Source organism: Taurulus bubalis (assembly GCF_910589615.1).
Source record: "Taurulus bubalis genome assembly, chromosome: 7".
Taxonomy (NCBI): Eukaryota; Metazoa; Chordata; class Actinopteri; order Perciformes; family Cottidae; genus Taurulus; species Taurulus bubalis.
This window is the reverse complement of record NC_136595.1, coordinates 27,360,358-27,381,926: the sequence shown is the minus strand read 5'-3', so window position 1 is coordinate 27,381,926 and position 21,569 is coordinate 27,360,358. Positions and strand designations below refer to the sequence as shown.

General features: G+C 43.9%; 1 protein-coding gene across 1 annotated transcript in view; it reads left to right on the top strand.

Annotated features, from left to right (window-relative positions):
• Positions 1–15,243: 15,243 nt before the first annotated feature.
• fryl (furry homolog, like) overlaps positions 15,244–21,569 on the top strand; it is a 59,758-nt gene continuing 53,432 nt past the window's right edge. Inside the window, exons 1-7 of the mRNA XM_079221410.1 lie at positions 15,244–15,455; positions 16,653–16,706; positions 18,053–18,192; positions 18,284–18,380; positions 19,494–19,573; positions 20,499–20,579; positions 20,683–20,851. Of these exons, the coding sequence (XP_079077536.1) occupies positions 15,336–15,455; positions 16,653–16,706; positions 18,053–18,192; positions 18,284–18,380; positions 19,494–19,573; positions 20,499–20,579; positions 20,683–20,851 (741 nt within the window). The 5' untranslated portion in view covers positions 15,244–15,335. The remainder of the gene's footprint in view (positions 15,456–16,652; positions 16,707–18,052; positions 18,193–18,283; positions 18,381–19,493; positions 19,574–20,498; positions 20,580–20,682; positions 20,852–21,569) is intronic.

Here is a 21,569-nt window from a genome sequence, read left to right as displayed (position 1 = left end):
TAAAACCTGTTCTAAATAGGAAAACAACAACAACTAAATATAATTTCAAATGAACATCAATTGGAGAACTGGTCTTGAAACCTGCTTGCTGTGGAGTCTCGAGCGCTAAAGTACAGGTCGCGCTGACAGCGCTAATCCTCTGAAGGAGCTCTACCTTTTGTGTCTGTGGACTCGGTAGTTAGAGGTTTATCTACGGGTTCACCTGTGAATTATGTGTGCGTGCAGGCCGGGCCGGTTTGCAGCCGGGCGCCGACCTGCGTGGCTTCTTTTCTTCTTCTGCGGCGCTACCTGTCAGCGCACGCCTGTTTGCTCACGGCTAAAGAATAACTGAGCTTCCCTGTCCTCAGAGGTGCAGACCGCTGGCTACGCTAACAATGATGTGAATAGAGTGTCATGCAGCCGGACTCTGGTTGTGTACGTTCTCACATTCACATTTCTTCCCACTGGTATTTGAGGAATTTCCTTTTTCTTTCTTCCCAACTAGGAAACATCCGTCATATTAGAACATTCTCCTTTTTCCGTCATGCAGCTGGTGGCGGGGTTCACGATGGTGAGTTGTGTAATTTCTCGGCCTTCTGGTGCGCTCATATACCTCGGGATGTTTTTAAATCGGAGCGCCGCTCCCTTGTTGCAGAACTGGCAGAGCCTGAGTTGGCTTTTAAGGTGGTGCCGCTCTCTCTTTGCACGCAGTGACATCACCAGAGTACCGCCGGGTTCTTGGGTAGGGTTCTGATCGGGAGGCTGTTTGGTTAGCGGGCGCAGCAGGGTTTTCCTGTTTGTGATTTGGGAGTGTTTACCGCATGTGACTGAACACGAGAGAGCAAGCAGGCCGCAGGGTGTGTGTATCCAGACGGACTTATTCATCTGGGCTTCTTTAATAGTCTTTGGCCAACGGCAGTGAATCAAAACACAGACGAATTCCTTGAATCATCGTTGCTACTCCTTTTTAAATAAACGCTTCCTCCTTAGCCAACAACCCCAACACGGCTGGTTTAGAGGAGGAGCTGTGAGTAATGAGCTGACCTTTCTGTGCTTTAGGGTGATGTTTAATTCACATCGGTCCACAGAGACGACGCGCTTCTGACCCAAGAATGACTCTTTGCTGAAATGAGGCGCATCTCCTTTTTATTTTTTTATATGAGATACGAGTTTGCTCCTCCTGAGCCGAGGAGAAAGGTGTCTGTGGTTTCTGAGAAGGAGCTATTTATAAAGACGTTTTTGATTATTCAGTCATGCAGCTGAAGAGCATTCTACCTTGAAGCTGCTAAGAAAAGATCCGGCCAATCAATGTGTGTAAACAAGTCCGACCATGATGCTTTAACACGATACTTAAGTCACCAATACGATATTTTCACGATACTTAAGTCACCATTCCAATATTATCACGATACTTAAGTCACCATTACGATGTTATCACGATACTTAAGTCACCATTACGATGTTATCACGATACTAAGTCACCATTACGATGTTATCACGATACTTAAGTCACCATTACGATGTTTTCACGATACTTAAGTCACCATTACGATGTTCTCACGATACTTAAGTCACCATTACGATGTTATCACGATACTTAAGTCACCATTACGATGTTATCTCAATACTTAAGTCACCATTACGATGTTCTCACGATACTTAAGTCACCATTACGATGTTCTCACGATACTTAAGTCACCATTACGATGTTATCACGATACTTAAGTCACCATTACGATGTTATCTCAATACTTAAGTCACCATTCCAATATTATCACGATACTTAAGTCACCATTACGATGTTATCACGATACTTAAGTCACCATTACGATGTTATCACGATACTAAGTCACCATTACGATGTTATCACGATACTTAAGTCACCATTACGATGTTTTCACGATACTTAAGTCACCATTACGATGTTCTCACGATACTTAAGTCACCATTACGATGTTATCACGATACTTAAGTCACCATTACGATGTTATCTCAATACTTAAGTCACCATTACGATGTTCTCACGATACTTAAGTCACCATTACGATGTTCTCACGATACTTAAGTCACCATTACGAGATTATCACAATACTTAAGTCACCATTACGATGTTCTCACGATACTTAAGTCACCATTACGATGTTCTCACAATACTTAAGTCACCAATACGATGTTCTCACGATACTTAAGTCACCATTACGAGATTATCACGACACTTAAGTCACCATGCGAGATTATCACGATACTTAAGTCACCATTACGATATTATAACGATACTTAAGTCACCATTCCAATATTATCACGATACTTAAGTCACCATTACGAGATTATCACGATACTTAAGTCACCATTACGATATTATAACGATACTTAAGTCACCATTACGATATTATCACGATACTTAAGTCACCATTACGATATTATAACAATACTTACGTCACCATTACGATATTATAACGATACTTACGTCACCATTACGATATTATAACGATACTTACGTCACCATTACGATATTATAACGATACTAAAGTCACCATTACGATATTATCACGATACTTAAGTCACCATGCGATGTTATCACAATACTTAAGTCACCATTGCGATGTTATCACGATACTTAAGTCACCATACGAGATTATCACGATACTTAAGTCGGCATTCGATAATATTGCCATTTTGCTGACTATTATGATCTCAAAGTGTTGAGATTTATAAAAAAATAATTCAACCGAGAATTATGCAGTAGTATAGTTTCTATCTAATAAGAGGAGCTTTTCACTCTACTCATCTCACTTCAGTCCATTTCTGATATAAAATGTTGATTCATCATCAACATTCGTGTATCGAAGAAATATCGATAAAAATTATTGAAACCTTCGTCTAACTGTGAGGAGTTTGCCTCTTTTTTTTATAGATGATGACGAGTATGTTTAGAGGGAGCCGGTCCTCTGGGGAGCGTGGAAGTGAGGAGGATCTGTGCCGGTCCAGGACCGTGCTGGTTCAGGACTGTTCAGGACCGTGCTGGTTCAGGACCGTGCAGGTTCAGGACTGTCAAGGACCGTGCAGGTTCAGGACTGCAGGTTCAGGACCGTGCAGGTTCAGGACTGTTCAGGACCGTGCAGGTTCAGAACCGGGCAGGTTCAGGACTGTTCAGGACCGTGCAGGTTCAGGACTGTTCAGGACTGTGCTGGTTCAGGACTGTTCAGGACCGTGCAGGTTCAGAACCGTGCAGGTTCAGGACTGTTCAGAACCGTGCAGGTTCAGGACTGTTCAGAACCGGGCAGGTTCAGGACTGTTCAGGGTTGTGCAGGTTCAGGACTGTTCAGGACCGTGCTGGTTCAGGACTGTTCAGGACTGTGCAGGTTCAGAACCGGGCAGGTTCAGGACTGTTCAGGGTCGTGCAGGTTCAGGACTGTTCAGGACCGTGCAGGTTCAGAACCGGGCAGGTTCAGGACTGCAGGTTCAGAACCGTGCAGGTTCAGGACTGTGGAGGTTCAGGACTGTTCAGGACCGTGCTGGTTCAGGACTGTTCAGGACTGTGCAGGTTCAGAACCGGGCAGGTTCAGGACTGTTCAGGGTCGTGCAGGTTCAGGACTGTTCAGGACCGTGCAGGTTCAGAACCGGGCAGGTTCAGGACTGCAGGTTCAGAACCGTGCAGGTTCAGAACCGTGGAGGTTCAGGACTGTTCAGGACCGTGCTGGTTCAGGACTGTTCAGGACTGTGCAGGTTCAGAACCGGGCAGGTTCAGGACTGTTCAGGGTCGTGCAGGTTCAGGACTGTTCAGGGTCGTGCAGGTTCAGGACCGTGCAGGTTCAGAACCGTGCAGATTCAGGACTGCAGGTTCAGAACCGTGCAGGTTCAGGACTGCAGGTTCAGGACCGTGGAGGTTCAGGACCGTGGAGGTTCAGGACCGTGGAGGTTCAGGACTGTGGAGGTTCAGGACTGTGGAGGTTCAGGACCGTGGAGGTTCAGGACTGTGGAGGTTCAGGACTGTGGAGGTTCAGGACCGTGGAGGTTCAGGACTGTGGAGGTTCAGGACCGTGCTGCAGAGCCAGACTGCTGCGATGGCGCTGAGCGGCGTGTCCTCTGCAGCCCCGGCTCCACCGGGGAGGTCAGGGATTGAATTACAGCTCCTATCGATTATTGTTCCCACCACTGCCCTTCAGAGCGGCCCGGGACAGGAAACGCATCCTACAGCCCGCGGGCTCCCGGGAGGACCGGCTGCCCGATACCCACTGCAGTCCACCGGCGCTCCCGCTCTGTGAATGGAGCGCCGTAACTCGGCTCGGTCGAGCATTTAGCTGCGATTTATTCAATCAAGCGAGCTCTTCTTTCCAGGAAGTCGGTTATAATGTTGTTCATTAGAAGTCCTGGCCTTACGTCAGCTCTTAGCCGTAATGCTCCCAGAGAGATGATGTTGTCGGTTCTTCTCCTGCATTCCTGAAAGGATGAAAGCCGGTTTACAGACAACATTGCAGAGGTCTCTGCGTGTTTATCCGCGGACCGGTTTCCTGATGAGGGCGACGAGATGAACTCTAATTCTGTTTTTAAACATGATGTGTACACACAGATTCCTCCTCCGTCTGAAGGTCTGCAGTCTCTGACTCGGGTCAGGTCCTCCAGGACTCCAGGCCTGCAGGACCTCTTTGGAAACGGCACAATCATGGCCAGAAGTAGAGAGATCTTAACATGTTTAGTTATAATACCGTACATCTTTAATACTGGCAAAAAAAGGAAGTTGCATTTTCTTGATAGGTAATTTTTTTACTCAAATTGGAAAACAATAAAATCTATATATCCAACAATTTGTGTCCAAGTGCTGCCAATGTTAGTGTCGCTGTGTTCAGTTACAGTTTCTCAGAGTTGTTGTCACATGACCGCTGCTCTCAGAATCAGTCACGGCTTCCTAGTTGCTCTGAGGAGCTCAGAATCATTATTTTTTATTTTTTTATATCCAGAATCTTGTTAAAGCAAAAGGTTTATTTGAATGAATGAATGAATATATTCCTTATTAATCCCCGAGGGGAAATTTGGTGTCGACGTAGCAGCAATTTACAGACAAAAAATAAAATTTAAAAACAACAGGGATGAAATATTTATACAATAATAATACTAATATAAAATAAAATAGCTGAGGTGAAAGGAAAAAACAGTATTAATTTAGGAATTAAATTAAATGTAAACAGTAGTGCAAAAAGTATGTATGTGTGTATTAAGTGTGTGAGGTGTAAATAAAACAAACAATAAACAAATAATAGGGGAATGCAAATGATGTATGTAAGTATCTTTGGGAGGAAATGTAAAATGAGACGTGTAGATTTCAGCGTTCCTCACGCACAATGTGTTCAAGAACCTTCCGAAAGTTAAAAATCATGTCTGTTTTTACAGCTTCTGGCTATGATAAATGATAATTTAGATTTAAATTGTTTTCACGTTGATCCCCAAAAACCCGCCCACAGGATTGAAAAAGCATATTTTCTCTGAACAATCGTCAAAACTCCACCGCTTAGTTACCACAGCCAGAAACTGTAAAAACAGACATAGTGGTCATGCTTTCATCTTTCAGATGGTCCTTGAACACACCGTGTGTTACGATCTATAACCTGGGGAAAAGCAACCAAAACTAAATTGGTAATATTGGTAACCATTGGATTTATAGATTCCATTGGTTCACGATTTCTAAATAAATAAATAATCAAATTAATTAAACTTGCATTTTTTCTTTTTTTAATGATTTATAGCATTGTAACGGTGTTATACTGCACACAAGACACATTGTGCAGTTTCCATAGAGGTAGAATATTATATATTGTATATTGTAGTAAAACACGAGGCCACAGAGTAAAACCAAATGGTTGCTTTGACTTCTGGAGTTGAAGGTGCAGACCGATCATATATATATATATATATATATTTATATATATATATATATATGGGTTATATATATCCCTTATCTGTTTAACTTTAAAAGAAAGACACTTTGTTGACTTTACAGTCTGAGTCACTGAATCCAACACGCAGATGAAAGGATGAGAGGATGAAAGGATGAGTTGTCGCTGCAAAGCGACTCCAGAGAATCTGAGTCTTGTTTCCCACAAAGCAGCTGCTTGTTCAGTCTGTTTGCAGTGAGCTCTGCTTCATTTTGCATAACTTACGTCAGGGAGGACATGTGACGGGAGAGAGGGAGACACACACACACACACACACACACACACACACACACACACACACACACACACACACACACACACACACACACACACACACACACACACAGACTGAACCCAACGAGGACAAAGAGCGTTTGTCTCCCGCTGCTTTTCCCCCTCTGAATGTTTAGTAAACAAACTCCATCCTGTGTCTTCTGGCCACAAACTGCTCCATGTCATGTGGATCCGTTTCATAAGGCGATCCATTCGGGGTCAAAGTATCGGATGAATCAGGTGTGTGTTGTCTGTCCGGTTATCACCGGTTCTATTCTGTTTCAACCCCTGATTTCAAACACCACAATATTCCCAATAATCTGTTTTTAAATGAATATTCCTGTTCACGTGCAGCCGTTCATACTCCGGCCCGACGCTTCAGGGAATCGATCCCTCGTCGGGTTCGACGGGTCGATGCCCGACCGAGTCGTTCACCAGGAGCCGCTTCAGCCGCTTCATTTCATGCATCACATATGTTATTTGTCAGCGTGTCGGACGACTTGTCGGCCGCCTGAACTCAGACTGCATCTTTCATTCCTTCTCTAAAAAGGGTCGGCGTTGAGATATTTGTTCATATCCCAAAAACCTGGACAGACGCACGTCACACACGTCTTCATCTGAACATGATCCACTCAGAATAATTCAGAATATCCAAATGAAATATGAAGTTTACATGAGCCAGAACAAATGCAGAATATTGTCATATTCAGAATAACAGTGATTGCAGTCGCTGTTGCAGTTTGTGCATCAGTGTGTAGTTTGTGCATCAGTGTGTAGTTTGTGCATCAGTGTGTTTGCTCCTATGTCCGGTTGCTTCTGGATGATGTAACGCTGTGATGACTCCTCTGGGTGTGAACGGTCAGTTTAGCAAACAGATTAGATTTGACCTGAGATTAGAAACTGATAAATTAGATCAAATAAAAAGTTCCCGCAGCACAAAGAGTGCAGCCGGGTTGCAGTTGACTTGAAGACGGAGCTAAATGGGACATAAGGCAGAGCTCTGGGCAGCGTCCTCGTAGTTATCCTCCCTCCTTCCTCTCCTCCTTCCTCCCTCTCTTCCTCCCTCCTTCCTCCCTCTCTTCCTCCCTCTCCTCCTCTCCTGCTGCAGTCGGGGATGACGCATCACTTTCTCCGTGCAGCTTTACAGGAAGTGTCGCGTTCGATGGGCCGGCCGGGGGAGGCAGAGCGGCACGGCAGACATGCGTATGCATTGCTGATCCACAGCCAGGGAACACTCGCAGCATTTTGATGACATCATCACCCCGCCCCCCCCCACCTCCCCTGTTTGCTGTTGTAACAAGCTCGCTCTCACTCCAGAGAGAACGGAGCAGAAGGAACAAGAGGAGGGGCCGCTCGTGAGCGAATGGGGAGGCAGAGAGCTTTTGGGGGGGGCTGACGGCGCTTTAGTGGGCTAGTACTGGCACACACACACACACACACACACAGGAAGAGAGGGAATATTGCCGTGCATTGTTAGGACTCGCACCGCGTACTGTGCTGCTGCCGTTTCTTCCCGATCTGAACCAAAAAGAAAAAGTTCTCGCGCAGTTTTTCCCCTCCCTCGCCTCTCTGGATCTGTGCCGCCGACATGAGGGCGAGGGACTCCGTGGATTGGCGAGCGAGCAGCGGACTACTTCTCTAACAAGCCGGGGCGACACTTACTCTCTCTGCTGTCGCCGTTCGGAGGAAACTAAACTCTTTCCCCCCGCAGCCGTCCAGGATGCTGCCGCTCAGCAGCCGTGGAGGCTAGCGTCCAGCTCCATCCTTCAGGGGGAGGCAGGTGCTTATCGCGGGGAAAAGTGACCGCAGCCGTGTAGACTTTGTGCCTTTTTCAAAGGTGGGGAAGCGTAACTTTTTGTATTTTTGAGAGCGCGAGAAAGAAAGAGGGAGAGAGAGCGAGAGCCGCCATGCTGAGCCTGCAGGATTCGGTCTTCTTTGAGATCAGCATCAAGTCTCTGCTGAAGTCGTGGAGCAGCAGCTGTGAGTACCGACGCATGTTGTTGACATACCGCACATGTGGACTTATCTGCCCGCATCCCACACGCCCGCATGCATGCATGCATCCGCTCTGCGATGTCCCATCTCCTCCGGTTATTAATGGAGTCGTCAGGATGACGGATGGCGTCCGGGTTCAGCTTCGCGTGACGAGCACGCAGGTGGCGGCGTTAACCGCTTCCTCCCCGTGGATAACGTCTCAGACTACCGGCTCGGCTCCCAGCTTTATCAACTTTTTTTTATTTTTTTATCTTAACATCCATTAGCGGCTCCCCACACAATCTTCATCCCTCCTTTTTTATCCTCCTCCCACTTTTACAACCCTCTCTCTCCGTGGTTCCCTCTGGGCCGGCTAATGCTTCCCTACTATTGATCCGTCGTCTGGTTCCTCCTATTATTAGCTTCCCGTACATCGCTGCCTCTCTTGACATGTAGTGATGGACCAAAGGGGACGTATTAAATACTTACACTGAGACATAACCCCGTTTCTTGTATTAAAACGTGTTGCCACACACACTCTGACCAAACGTTCCTCTTGTGTGGAAAAAGGAACGTTTTGTTTGGGGTCAGCTGAGTAGTCCTGCCGGGTTTAAATTAAATTATTTATATTGGGGGTTGGGTCCTGTCATTGTGACGACGGGACTAATGGAACATACATCAGTGTTTATCCTTTAGTGCTGCAATAATGATCACAATGCGGTGCGTTTTCTGGAAAATCAACTGAGAAACTGCTTTTATTTGCACATTTGAACAGCCCATAAATCAAGATAGTTCATCACATTGATGCTATTAATACTCTTGAATATCCAACGACATTAACACACACACACACACACTCTCACACACACACACTCTGATAGCGCTGTGGAACGCGTCGTAAAGTTTGTTCTAGATTGGTGATTGTTCCCAGATTAAAATCCACTTGGGGTTTGGTTATTTTTACATATTTTAAATCGGTTAATCAACTGGTGCGATGTTCTCAATGCGGCCAAATGAATTGGTCGCTGCTCTGATCCCCCGATAGCAGGGCTGGGCAGCACAGTGGCATTAACAGGAGACGATAGATTAGTTATCACGTGCAGATGTTGGTGATCTAGTTCTGGAGGTGATCTGTTCATTATCAGAGTTTTAAACCTAATGAAGAGCGTCAAGATGATGCGGTTCATAGAAGTGTGATCATTTCTTCTCAGCGAGCAGATTGACGGTAAAGAGGAAGACAGGAAGTAGATAAGGGAGACGGGGATGACTGTAGACTGGGTATAAGAAGGGTTTTGGAATTCTTGAGTTTGTCATTTTGGCCGTCGACGTCTTTGTTTTTCACAACCAGTGAACAGAAAGTGACCATATATGGACTGAGGTACGTAGAGACGCCTTATACGTCTCTGGTGTTGACCTGTCAATCACCTTGTAGCCCCGCCCTAAAGCGTCCCCTGCTTTGTCTGTTTGACTCTAAATGACCATAATTTACTAAATGAACATCATGCTGTATTGAAGAAGACTTGAAACTAGAGATTGAGACATAAACTCATGTTTACAATGTTTACTGAGGGAATACATCAAGAGAAGTAGAGTCATTTATATAGACTTCTACAAGTCTGAGTAATTCATTGAGAAATAAAAGTCATAATACAAATGTTCGGATGCCTAAAACTTCAGGTCCCTAACTGCGTCTGCGGAGATAATTACAAAATCTTCTGTTGGCTTAGCATAAAAACATCCACCTGTTCAGTAAACGTCTTTCTTCCATCTTTCGCTCTTTCTAATTACCTCCTCCTGGCCTGCACCTCCTAGCGTGCACCTCTTACCCTGTGCACCTCCTAGCCTGCACCTCTTACCCTGTGCACCTCCTAGCCTGCACCTCCTAGCCTGCACCTCTTACCCTGTGCACCTCCTAGCCTGCACCTCTTAGCGCGCACTTCTTAGCGCGCACTTCTTAGTCTTAACGCGCACCTCTTAGTCTTAGCCTGCACCTCCTAGCCTGCACCTCTCAGTCTAAACGCGCACCTCTTTGCGTGCACCTCTTAGTCTTTGCGTGCACCTCTTAGTCTTAAAGCGCACCTCTTAGTCTCAGCGTGCACCTGCTAGCGCACACCTCCTAGCATGCACCTGCTAGCGAGCACTTCTTACCCTGTGCACCTCTTGGCGTGCACCTGCTCACGTGCACCTCTCTTTTGATCTTACAGAGGTCTTTTGTTTTGCAGCCGAATCACACAGTTAACAGCATGATGAACCTTTTGGTTTCTTTAACACACTTAACCCTTGACTTGACTTTTCTTTACAGGGCTCTCGTAAAAAGGCAATACAGCAGTCCATAAATATGAGATATGAGCTATCAGTTGATTACAATCCTTTCCCGGCATTGTGGCGGTTGGTTTATGGCGTTTGTGCCGTTGACGCTCGTCGTCTTCTCGCTTATTCGCGGTGCGTTTCGTCTGCAGGGCCTCTGGCGCTTTGTGCTCGCTAAACAAAAACAAAGTCCACGCGAAACTTGGATTCTTGTGAACCGCTCGGCGAGTCGTCGCGAGATTCACGAGCCTGACGTTGCTGTTTACTCGCCCCGGGCAACTCTCAATGTCGCTGAGCGCGTGACCTTGTTTAACCGTGTCGGCCTTGTGGTCCAAAGGTGTAAAGACATGTTGCACGTTGCTACACGGAGGTCACGGTTCATGAAGCAGCCCGTCCGTTTGTGGCGCTGCCGTCTGGTCGGCGTCTTCTAGACTCTGTGGAAGTCGTGCCGCTGAAGCGTGAACGAGCAGCGACTCGCCAGAGTTTAACATGTTGAGACACAATGGCAGAGCGGGCACACAAACACTGGCAGTGATTCCTTTGTCTCTCTCTCTCTTTATAGAAAACAAACGGACACACTCGCGGGCTGCATTCCTTGTGTGTGTGTGTGTGTGTGTGTGTGTGTGTGTGTGTGTGTGTGTGTGTGTGTGTGTGTGTGTGTGTGTGTGCGTGTGTTGTTGTTGTTGTTTCTGGTTGTCCTGACAGGGGAAGTGAGCAAGGTGGAGTCAATGCTCTGTGGTTGTGTAATCCTGCCGGCTGTTTCTTTCTTTCTTTCTTTCTTTCTATCCATCCATCGGAACTGTAGTTGTTCTGAGTCTTTCAGGCCGCGTTTCCGTTCTAAAACACATATCATTTTAGCGTCCACACTACTGCTTTTTGAGCGCCGAAAACAAAGAATTTTGGGAACGCTCCCCAGGTGAAGTTATGAAGACTCGAGTTCTGCGTTCTGGCCGTCGCCATCTGTTTTTTTTTTTGCAACCAGTGAACAGAAAGTGACCATATGTGGACTGAGGAGGAGTGACGCAGAGATGCCGTATACGTCTCTGGTGTCGACCTGTCAATCACTGTGTAGCCCCGCCCCTAAAGAACATCATGATGTATTGTAGAAGACTTGAAACTAGAGATTGAGACATAAACTCACCTGACCTCAGAGTCTTACGTGAGTCGTTACAGATCCAGGTTTTAAACGGTGGAGAGAAAAGAAGGATGGAGGGATGGAGGGATGGTGGAGATGGAGGGATGGAGGGATGGTGGAGATGGAGGGATGGAGGGATGGAGGGCAGTGATTGGCAGCAAGGAGCTGGCTGTGACATCATCGGGGTGTTGGTGCAGCACAGTAAACAAAGAGGGAAAGGCCTGAAAGAGCCTCTGTGCTGCCGGACAACACGGCCGACGCTCTTCTTTTATTTCTTTAAACTGTTCATTTGCAGCATGTTTTAGAATATTATTCTGTTTTTATTATTTTCTTCATGGCGGTCGTGGGGCTGAGAAGGACTTTAACATCTAAAGTCTGAGGTTTTTAAACGGCGTATGTTGTTTGAAGTGGTTTAGATTACATTTTTAACTCGCGCTCCATTTATATTAAAGTAAAAGTAATAAAAATTGTGGTTTTTGATAAACAGTTTTTTAACGGCAGTTTGTTTTATAACTTGATCATTGATCAACATCTTATACAACTCATAATCATTTAATGGATTAATAAGAGTTAATATACATTTATTAAAACAAATTCATGCAGCAGCTCAGGAGCCTTCTGGGTAAAAATCCTCCTGAATAATGAACGCGGCATGAATCCATCTCCTGCAATAAAGACGACAACTCTCACGATGTGAGAGAAACTCTATCTAAAGTATAATATTGACACTGACGACTGAAACCTAATCTCTGATCTTCAGACCGCTCTGGTCAGGCTTTAGAGGCGGAGCTTCTGGAGCTAACTTCAGCACATTGTGCACTTTGTTTTTTACGTGCAAAACGAAACAAACAAAAGCTTCCCATGCGGCGTATGAATGTTGTCCCTCCTCCGGCTGCTGGAAGGTGTTCAGCCTGTTAAAGAATGTGAGCGTTTCTGTGACAACCAGGAAGTAGCAGAACAAGGCCTCTTTTCCGGGGAGGGAACGAGGTGAAGGGTCAGCGCGCTACTGGCTGTGAACTGGGCCGGACTGGGACCACTGTACTGGGCCGGAAGGGGCGTGGCTTAAATCTGAAGAGCTGAACATTATGACTCTTTGATTATGTCGCAACCGGGCCGGCTGTTTTTATTGGAGTTAGTGCTTAAGTGTTTTTATAAGGGTGTGTGTGTGTGTGTGTGTGTGTGTGTGTGTGTGTGTGTGTGCGCGCAATTAGCTCACTTTCTATTTCTTATTTAAAACAATTCTTGTCATTAGTAGTTTTAATGACGTATTGGATTCATTCTTGTTTATCACCAACACATTTTACTAGATTACATGTGAACGCATCATGAGAACGTTATCATTTCCTGTTGGTTCTCCGTTAGCGGTGCTGCTAACGTTACTAGCTCTCCTCCTGTTGGTTCTCTGTTAGCGGTGCTGCTAACGTTACTAGCTCTCCTCCTGTTGGTTCTCTGTTAGCGGTGCTGCTAACGTTACTAGCTCTCCTCCTGTTGGTTCTCCGTTAGCGGTGCTGCTAACGTTACTAGCTCTCCTCCTGTTGGCTCTCTGTTAGCGGTGCTGCTAACGTTACTAGCTCTCCTCCTGTTGGTTCTCTGTTAGCGGTGCTGCTAACGTTACTAGCTCTCCTCCTGTTGGTTCTCCGTTAGCGGTGCTGCTAGCGTTACTAGCTCTCCTCCTGTTGGTTCTCTGTTAGCGGTGCTGTTAGCGTTACTAGCTCTCCTCCTGTTGGTTCTCTGTTAGCGGTGCTGCTAACGTTACTAGCTCTCCTCCTATTGGTTCTCTGTTAGCGGTGCTGCAAACGTTACTAGCTCTCCTATTGGTTCTCCGTTAGCGGTGCTGCTAACGTTACTAGCTCTCCTCCTGTTGGTTCTCAGTTAGCGGTGCTGCTAACGTTACTAGCTCTCCTCCTGTTGGTTCTCAGTTGGTCTCAACACTGATTGGTTGTTTACAAAGTCACATGATCCGAGACTAGAGAAACATCCATGATGTCCTGGTCACATGATCTACTGGATACTGGAGGATAAACTTTATTGACTCTGTGATGGTTGACGTTTACCCGACACGCCTGAACATTACACCCGTGTGAGACTTTTTAAACGTGTATTTCCACAACGTCGCCTCGAGCGTCTCCGTCAACGCCCCTTAAGCAAAAAGAAACCCAAAGATTTGCTTATGCTATTTGAATGGGACGACCAGAGGATGTGCGTCACATGCAAAGCGTGCAGCGACCCGGGTGAACGCTTCATGCAGCGGCTGCAGGAGCTCTGGACGTTTAAACTCTCGGCTTTCCCTTTTTGTGCTGCACTGTAATTTATCTAGTACTACTTTTTTTTCTTTTTATAAGATGTCGTGAAATTGATTAACCAACCTTTTCTTTACTGCACTTAAGCATGTGGGGAATGTAATTAAAGGAGTGGTTCTGTAGTGTGATGAATCCCAGCAGCGGCCGCACAATTTGTTGTGCGGCCGACATAAAAACACAAAAGATGAGACGTCGTAAACACACGCTGTTAAACATCGGCTGTAGAGGATTAGAGATCCAGACGGCTGCTGCCCCTCGCGTCCTGCGAGTTGTAATACAATAGAAATGCCAAAAGGAGAAATTTGCAGATATGCCTGAAGACTTAAAAAGAGGAAAAAGTAGGTCAACCTCTGAAAGCAGAAGTAGAACAGAGAGAAACACCCGTTGATCTCAGCTTCCTCATTCTCACGCAGGGCGGCTGGGTTCACATGGATTTGAGGACAGAAGCTAACGGCAAGCTAACAGCTAGCGAGTGTCTTGCTCCTCAAACCATAAAGGCCTTTCTGGATTCTTTCTTTTGATACTTCATATTTTATTTAGGTATTTATTTTACAGCTAACATGAAATAAAAAAAGTATAAAAGTAGGAATCTGACAAAGGACCAAAGAGAAAAAACTTTCTAAGCAAGTAAATAAGATTTCATCAAAACAAGCATGCAACACTGTCAACAATCAATTCAGCCCAACAAATGGATTTTAAAGAATATATTTATCTTTCTGGATTATTTTAATTTGTTTAATAAATGAAGTCGCAGCTGAATCGGCCGTTTTTACCATTAAGAAAAATGATCATTTGTTGTATAATGAAGAGAGATTTAGACGTTTTTAGAGATTTCTTTTAGTGTGATGATGGAGAAAAAGAAACAACTTCTTGTAATTAACCTGTTTATCTTATTTCAATATTACCTTTTTATCTTTCGCCAAGCAAGCAAATAAAGATATGTCTCAAAATGTCAAACTGCTCCTTAAACTATTTATTAACTATTTATTATCTTCCATGTGTGCGTCTGCTTGCTGATAGTTTTTTACAAGAAAAGTTGTACAGAGATCGCTGATTTAGACACAAATATATACATTTATATAAAACAATATATATTTAGCTAATTAATGACGTCGCCCTTATAGGAGTTATGATTATCCGTGTATATATATATATATATATATATATTTTTGTTTTACGCAGATTTTGAGTCTATTGTGTGCTATGAGAGTTCATAATGAGAGGAACGTTTCAGTCAGTTTGCCTCTTTTAGGAAACGTCCGTGAGAGTTGTTGTTCCTTCCACTCCCGACTGCATTAAACCCTCACCCTTGACCTCTCCTCCCTCTCCCTCCTCTCCCCCACAGCCTCCCCGCCGGTCAGCAGCAGCGTGAGTAGGCGCCGCGCGCCGCCCTCGGTGACCCCCGTTTCGTGGGAGAAGCACTGCGTCGTCGCCGCCATGTCGAGCATCACCATCGACCCCGAGCTGCGGCCCGGGGAGTTCGTCATCAAGAGTCTGTTCGCCGAGTTCGCCGTTCTGGCCGAGAAGAAGATCGAGATGGTGATGGCCGAGCCGCTGGTGAGTGAAATAACACGGCAACGATTAACCGCCTCCCTCGTGACTGTGTGCAAAGCATTGTCGGCTGTTTCTTTCTTTTTTAAGTTTGTTTTTATTTGTTTTTACTATATATTGGCTTGGTGGCACTCTGAGATTCTTTTGAAAGAAAAGTGCCTTGCAAATTAAATGCATTATTATTATTATTATTATTATTATTATTATTATTATTATTATTATGTGTGAGGAGTAGGAGAGGCACATCATCTTTGTTGTTGTTATTATTATTATTATTATAAGATGTATTTATAAAGCACTTTTCATAACATAAAATGCAGCTCAAAGTGCTCAACAAGATCTCTACAAGATATATCAACGTCTATAATAATAATAATAATAATAATAATAAAATCCCTCAGTATTAGAGATACAAATTAGGTTGTATAGAAACCATAAAAACAAGTATGAGAAATAATGCATTTTCTTTTTACAATAAATTATTAAAATCCCTCAAAATGTTGGTACCAAATAGGATTATACTAGTAATAAAACAAGTCCAGGGCGGTGAAAACTATATCTGAGATGTGGAAACCATGAAAACAAGTATGAGAAATGCAAAATAATAAAAAAATGTTTTGCAATAAAATAATAAAATCCCACAAAATTGTAGATACAAAATAGGATCCTACTAGTGATAAAAAACAACTGTAAAATATGAAGAACAATCCAAACTGTCACAACTCCTGCAGCACACAAAGTGTCGTCACTTTACTAAAACAATAACATTTAAACACTTTCAAACAGAATGGCTGCTTATGTTTTCAGTAGTTGGACACTTTCTTTTTGTGGATAAATACATTTTTTAGTTTACTTCTTTCGATGACATCTGAAGCTTTGTTAATAAATAAATAAATAAACCTCTATAAAAGCTTTATAGAAGCTCTGACTGTATAAAACAACAACATTGGGGGCAGCCCGAGTCGTCTCCACTTGCTGACTCATCACCAGGCATCCTGCTCGACTGACAGCACCTGCTGTTGCGCAACACTCTGAACCAGTAACGCCCTCATTCTGAATCTCAACTCAAAGGGCTTTATTGGCACGAATTATCCGAAAAACAAGCATGATCGGTTGTACGGCGTTTTGGAAGAAAGTCAATTTGTCTCCACTTTTATAAATTGGAGAATTTATGAATTAAATTCTCTCTCTCTCTCTCTCCAGGAGAAACCTTTGTCCCGATCCCTCCAGAGAGGAGAAGATGCACAATTTGACCAGGTCAGTACCCGCCTCTCCCGTCCCGGTGACCCACAGCCTGTGTGTGTGTGTGTGTGTGTGTGTGTGTGTGTGTGTGTGTGTGTGTGTGTGTGTGTGTGTGTGTGTGTGTGTGTGTGTGTGTGTGTGTGTGTGTGTGTGTGTGTGTGTGTGTGTGTGTGTGTGTGTGTGTGTTCCTCATCTGTAGCTGCTGCAGAACTCCCTACAATAAACCCGCCTGCTGCAGATCGCTGTGTTCAGCGCTATAGATCCGTCTGTCCTCTTGAGAGCGAGGCCCGGTCCAGGAGAGCAGAACCGCTGCGTCATCCTCGGCAGTAAATCGGAGCGGATCCGCTCCGTGAGGGCAGAGGGAGCCGTTGCGTAACTCTCCTGACCCGACATCCATCATCATCCTCCCTCATCACGCTGCACCGGCCCTTTAAATAAAGACACAGGTCACATTTCCAGTGACTTTAACTCCGTCACAGCCGCTTACTTTGTGTCTGACCTTTGAACCCAAACGGCGTGACGTCATTCCAACCGTGGGACGGGTCGTAAAGACCAGCGTACTAAACTAAAATGATGAACTCCTGCTCAGTTTATTACGTTATTTATGGAGAAAGGAAAGGTTGTTCCTCATCGCAGCGTTCCAAAAGTTTAACTATTTTTATCTCCCGGCATTTACTTTGACCACGATGACGTAGACGACGCACAGAAGCGCAGCATGTGAACGGCCCCAGATTTATTAATGTATTAATATGTTAGTGAATGTCAACGCAGCGCCGGGTTTAAAGGGGCGGGACCTGACGTCATCGCTGGTCGTGAGTGGAGCGCTCAGACCATGAACTGTATATAAGAAGTGGAGTCGCCATCTTGGCTTTTGTGCAACCAGTGACCAGGAAGTGACCATATATGGACTGAGGAGTAATGTAGAGACGCCGTATACGTCTCTGGTGTCGACCTGTCAATCACCTTGTAGCCCCGCCCCTAAAGCGTCCCCTGCTTTATGGTCTGTCTGACTCTAAATGACCATAATTTACTAAATGAACATCATGCTGTATTGAAGAAGACTTGAAACTAGAGATTGAGACATAAACTCATGTTTACAATGTTTACTGTGGGAATACATCAAGAGAAGTAGAGTCATTTATATAGACTTCTACACGTCTGAGTAATTCATTGAGAAATAAAAGTAATAACAAAAATGTTTGGATGCCTAAAACTTCACTTTTGAACATTACAAAATCTTCTGTTAGCTTAGCATAAAAACATCCATCCTCGTGGGACGGCCTTCCCTCCATGATGTCATCTTTATTTAACATGTGTATTAACGTGTCATCGTTGGTAATACTGTTGTTGTTGTTTTCCAGTTAATAAGCTCTATGAGCTCCATAGCAGAACACTGTTTGCCCTCCCTGCTGCGCACGCTGTTCGACTGGTACCGGAGGCAGAGCGGCACGGAGGACGAGTCCTACGAGTACCGGCCTCGCTCCAGCACCAAGTCCAAAGGGTGAGGCGCTCGTCTTCGTCTCCGCATCTTCTTCTTCCTCGCCTCTTCTTCCTCCTCGTCGTAACCGTCTTCTCTCTCTCCCGCTCTGCAGAGACGAACAGCACCGGGACAAAGATTACCTTCTGGAGCGGAGGGACTTATCCATAGATTTCATTTTTTGTTTAGTTTCAGTGGAAGTTCTCAAACAGGTGAGCCGTCTGACGCCATGTTTACATCAACAGCTGTTTGTTTTATTCGGGCTGGACGTTCAGTAGCCGTTTAGACTCGGTAACGTCACAGCAAAGCGCTTAAAAACACCATTGTGTTTCACAGCGATCAGTATTTAACGTTTTATTTGATTTTAGCTTGTCAAAACTGAGCTTTAGTCTCATTTTTGAGACCAACAGGATTTAAGGTTTTTAGGATCTGGTCACGTAGTTGAAGTCTCGCACGTAGACGTAGTCTCGCAACCAATTATTCAAATTACCAGATATCCTCAACTGCCACTGCAGTTCACCACTGATAGGAGAGGTTTTATTATTATTTCACACACAAAAAGATAAGAGCATTGTTTCATAGTTTTATTTTATTGACTTCTGGTGGTGCAGAAATGAACTGCAGTGTTTGTCAGTAAATAAACACAAAGGCATCCGACCACCTGAGGTGTGTTCCTGAAGTGGACGCTATGCAGCATCCTGAGCTAACAGCCGCTAGTTGTGCGTAGCATCCTGAGATAACAGCCGCTAGTGTGCGTAGCATCCTGAGCTAACAGCCGCTAGTTGTGCGTAGCATCCTGAGCTAACAGCCGCTAGTTGTGCAGCATCCTGAGCACACAGCCGCTAGTGTGCGTAGCATCCTGAGCAAACAGCCGCTAGTTGTGCGTAGCATCCTGAGATAACAGCCGCTAGTTGTGCGTAGCATCCTGAGATAACAGCCGCTAGTGTGCGTATTATCCTGAGATAACAGCCGCTAGTTGTGCGTAGCATCCTGAGATAACAGCCGCTAGTTGTGCGTAGCATCCTGAGATAACAGCCGCTAGTTGTGCGTAGCATCCTGAGATAACAGCCGCTAGTGTGCGTATTATCCTGAGATAACAGCCGCTAGTTGTGCGTAGCATCCTGAGATAACAGCCGCTAGTTGTGCGTAGCATCCTGAGATAACAGCCGCTAGTTGTGCGTAGCATCCTGAGATAACAGCCGCTAGTGTGCGTAGCATCCTGAGATAACAGCCGCTAGTTGTGCGCTTGCTAATGAACGGGAGCGGGGAGAGAGAAGCCGTCACTGCTGCTAATCAGACCAATGGTTCCATGTTCTGCGTCACAGATTCCTCTTCACCCGGTGCCAGATGTTCTAGTACACGAAGTCCTGAACCTGGCATTCAAGCACTTTAAACACAAAGAGGGGTGAGTACGCGTCAGGCGGATTAATGAGGCTCGTGGGTTCGGCCTCGCAGTCGTTTGTGTGTTCATGTTTCAATAGACGTGGTCATTGTGTCATTAGAGACACTTAATGAAGGTTATTGGGCTTTTCAGGAGCAGCTTCTTCTGTGGTTTTGAGGATAATCTTTCAAAATTACTTTTCACGAATTAGAATTTTATGTCTGACTTAAATAATGTTTCACCTGCATTTTCAAAACTGTTAGAAACAAAAGTTTGGCAAGGATAACCTTTGTCAGGTGATCATATGATCCCGTGTTTGTTGTTGTAATACTCATTTTGGCCACAGGGGGCAGCAGTGTACCGCTACTCTGTGGTCTAAATGGGACTAAAAGCATTTCTGTATTCTTCCAGATGAGTTTTTAAACCCATGGAGAAATTACAACAGGGTGGTGGTGCACTTCAGCCTCTTGTGGCCAACACGAGTATTACAACAACAAACACTGAAACCTATCTTATCTGGGACTAGAAGTAAAGTCAGTTACAAAGTATGGGGTGTGTATGTTTGTAGGTGTAGTTATGTCTCTATTAATTGTATTTATTAGGATTATTTACTTAGTTTTTCTCGGTTTACTAATGCTTGAAACTCTTGACAGTCGATACAATTTGATCATTAAAAATAAAACCCTATCCCAACAGATTAAAAATAAAAGTAACTTAAAAAAAGATCATGGCAAAAAAAAATCCCACGTTTCACAAATTGGAAAAAAGGTTCATCCTGGTAAAATCTTTCTTCTCCCACCTGTTCCTGAATCACAAACACAGGATAAAAAAACTATTCATAGACTTAAATAAGGAGTCACCAGAGTGTTTCTCTCAGTGTTTCCGTAACTTTGTCACGATAAAGATGTCGATTAGTTTCAGACTTGATGACGAATGCTTTGATTGACAGGTACTGCGGCCCAAACACTGGCAACGTGCACATCATCGCGGACCTGTACGCCGAGGTCATCGGCATCCTGACGCAGTCAAAGTGAGCTGAATGTTTTCAGTCCGCTCCCTCGCTAGTTGTGTAGATATGTCTATATATACTTATATATATGTGTGTGTGTGTGTGTGTGTGTGTGTGTGCTCAGGTTTCAGGCAGTGAGGAAGAAGTTCATCACAGAGCTGAAGGAGCTCCGGCTGAAGGAGCAGAGTCCCTACGTGGTCCAGAGCGTCATCACCCTCATCATGGGCATGAAGTTCTTCCGGGTCAAAATGTATCCGGTGGAGGATTTTGAGGCGTCGTTCCAGTTCATGCAGGTAAATGGTAGTTTTTTAAAATTGATTTTATTTATTTCAAGAGATGAGTACCGATCAAAGTGAAGGTTTCAGTGTGTTTCCAGCTTTGCAAAGAGGCTGTATCTTCTTCATTAACGTCACACACTCGCTGTTTTCTTAAAGGGACAGTTCACCCAGAAATACATACTTTCTCCTAGTAGATCTATCTATACATCATTTTGTGTGTGTTTTATATATATATATATATATATATATATATATATATATATATATATATATATATATATATATATATATATATATATATTTTAATATATATACTGTATATATTGTTGTATACATATATATTTTTATATATATATTTTTTATATACATATGAAATTATATATATACATTTCTTTTTTTACATATATAAAAAAAATCTATATTTTTTTTATATGAAAAAATATATATATTTAAAAAAAGAAATATATAGATTTGTTATATTCTTTTTTCATGTATATATAAAACAAAACAAAAAAAATAATATATATATATATATTTTTTTATATATAAATAGAATTGTTTAGCTCCAGTGAGTTTTTGAAATTCTATCCATTTTATTTAAATTTATTAATAAGGCCCTGAACTGATGTCCCCCTTTGAATTTTCTTTGTAGCATTAAGATAACATTTATTTAAGAGTGAGTTTTTCCAAATATCTAAAAATCGACTGTAAATCCATTTTAAAGTTGACATTT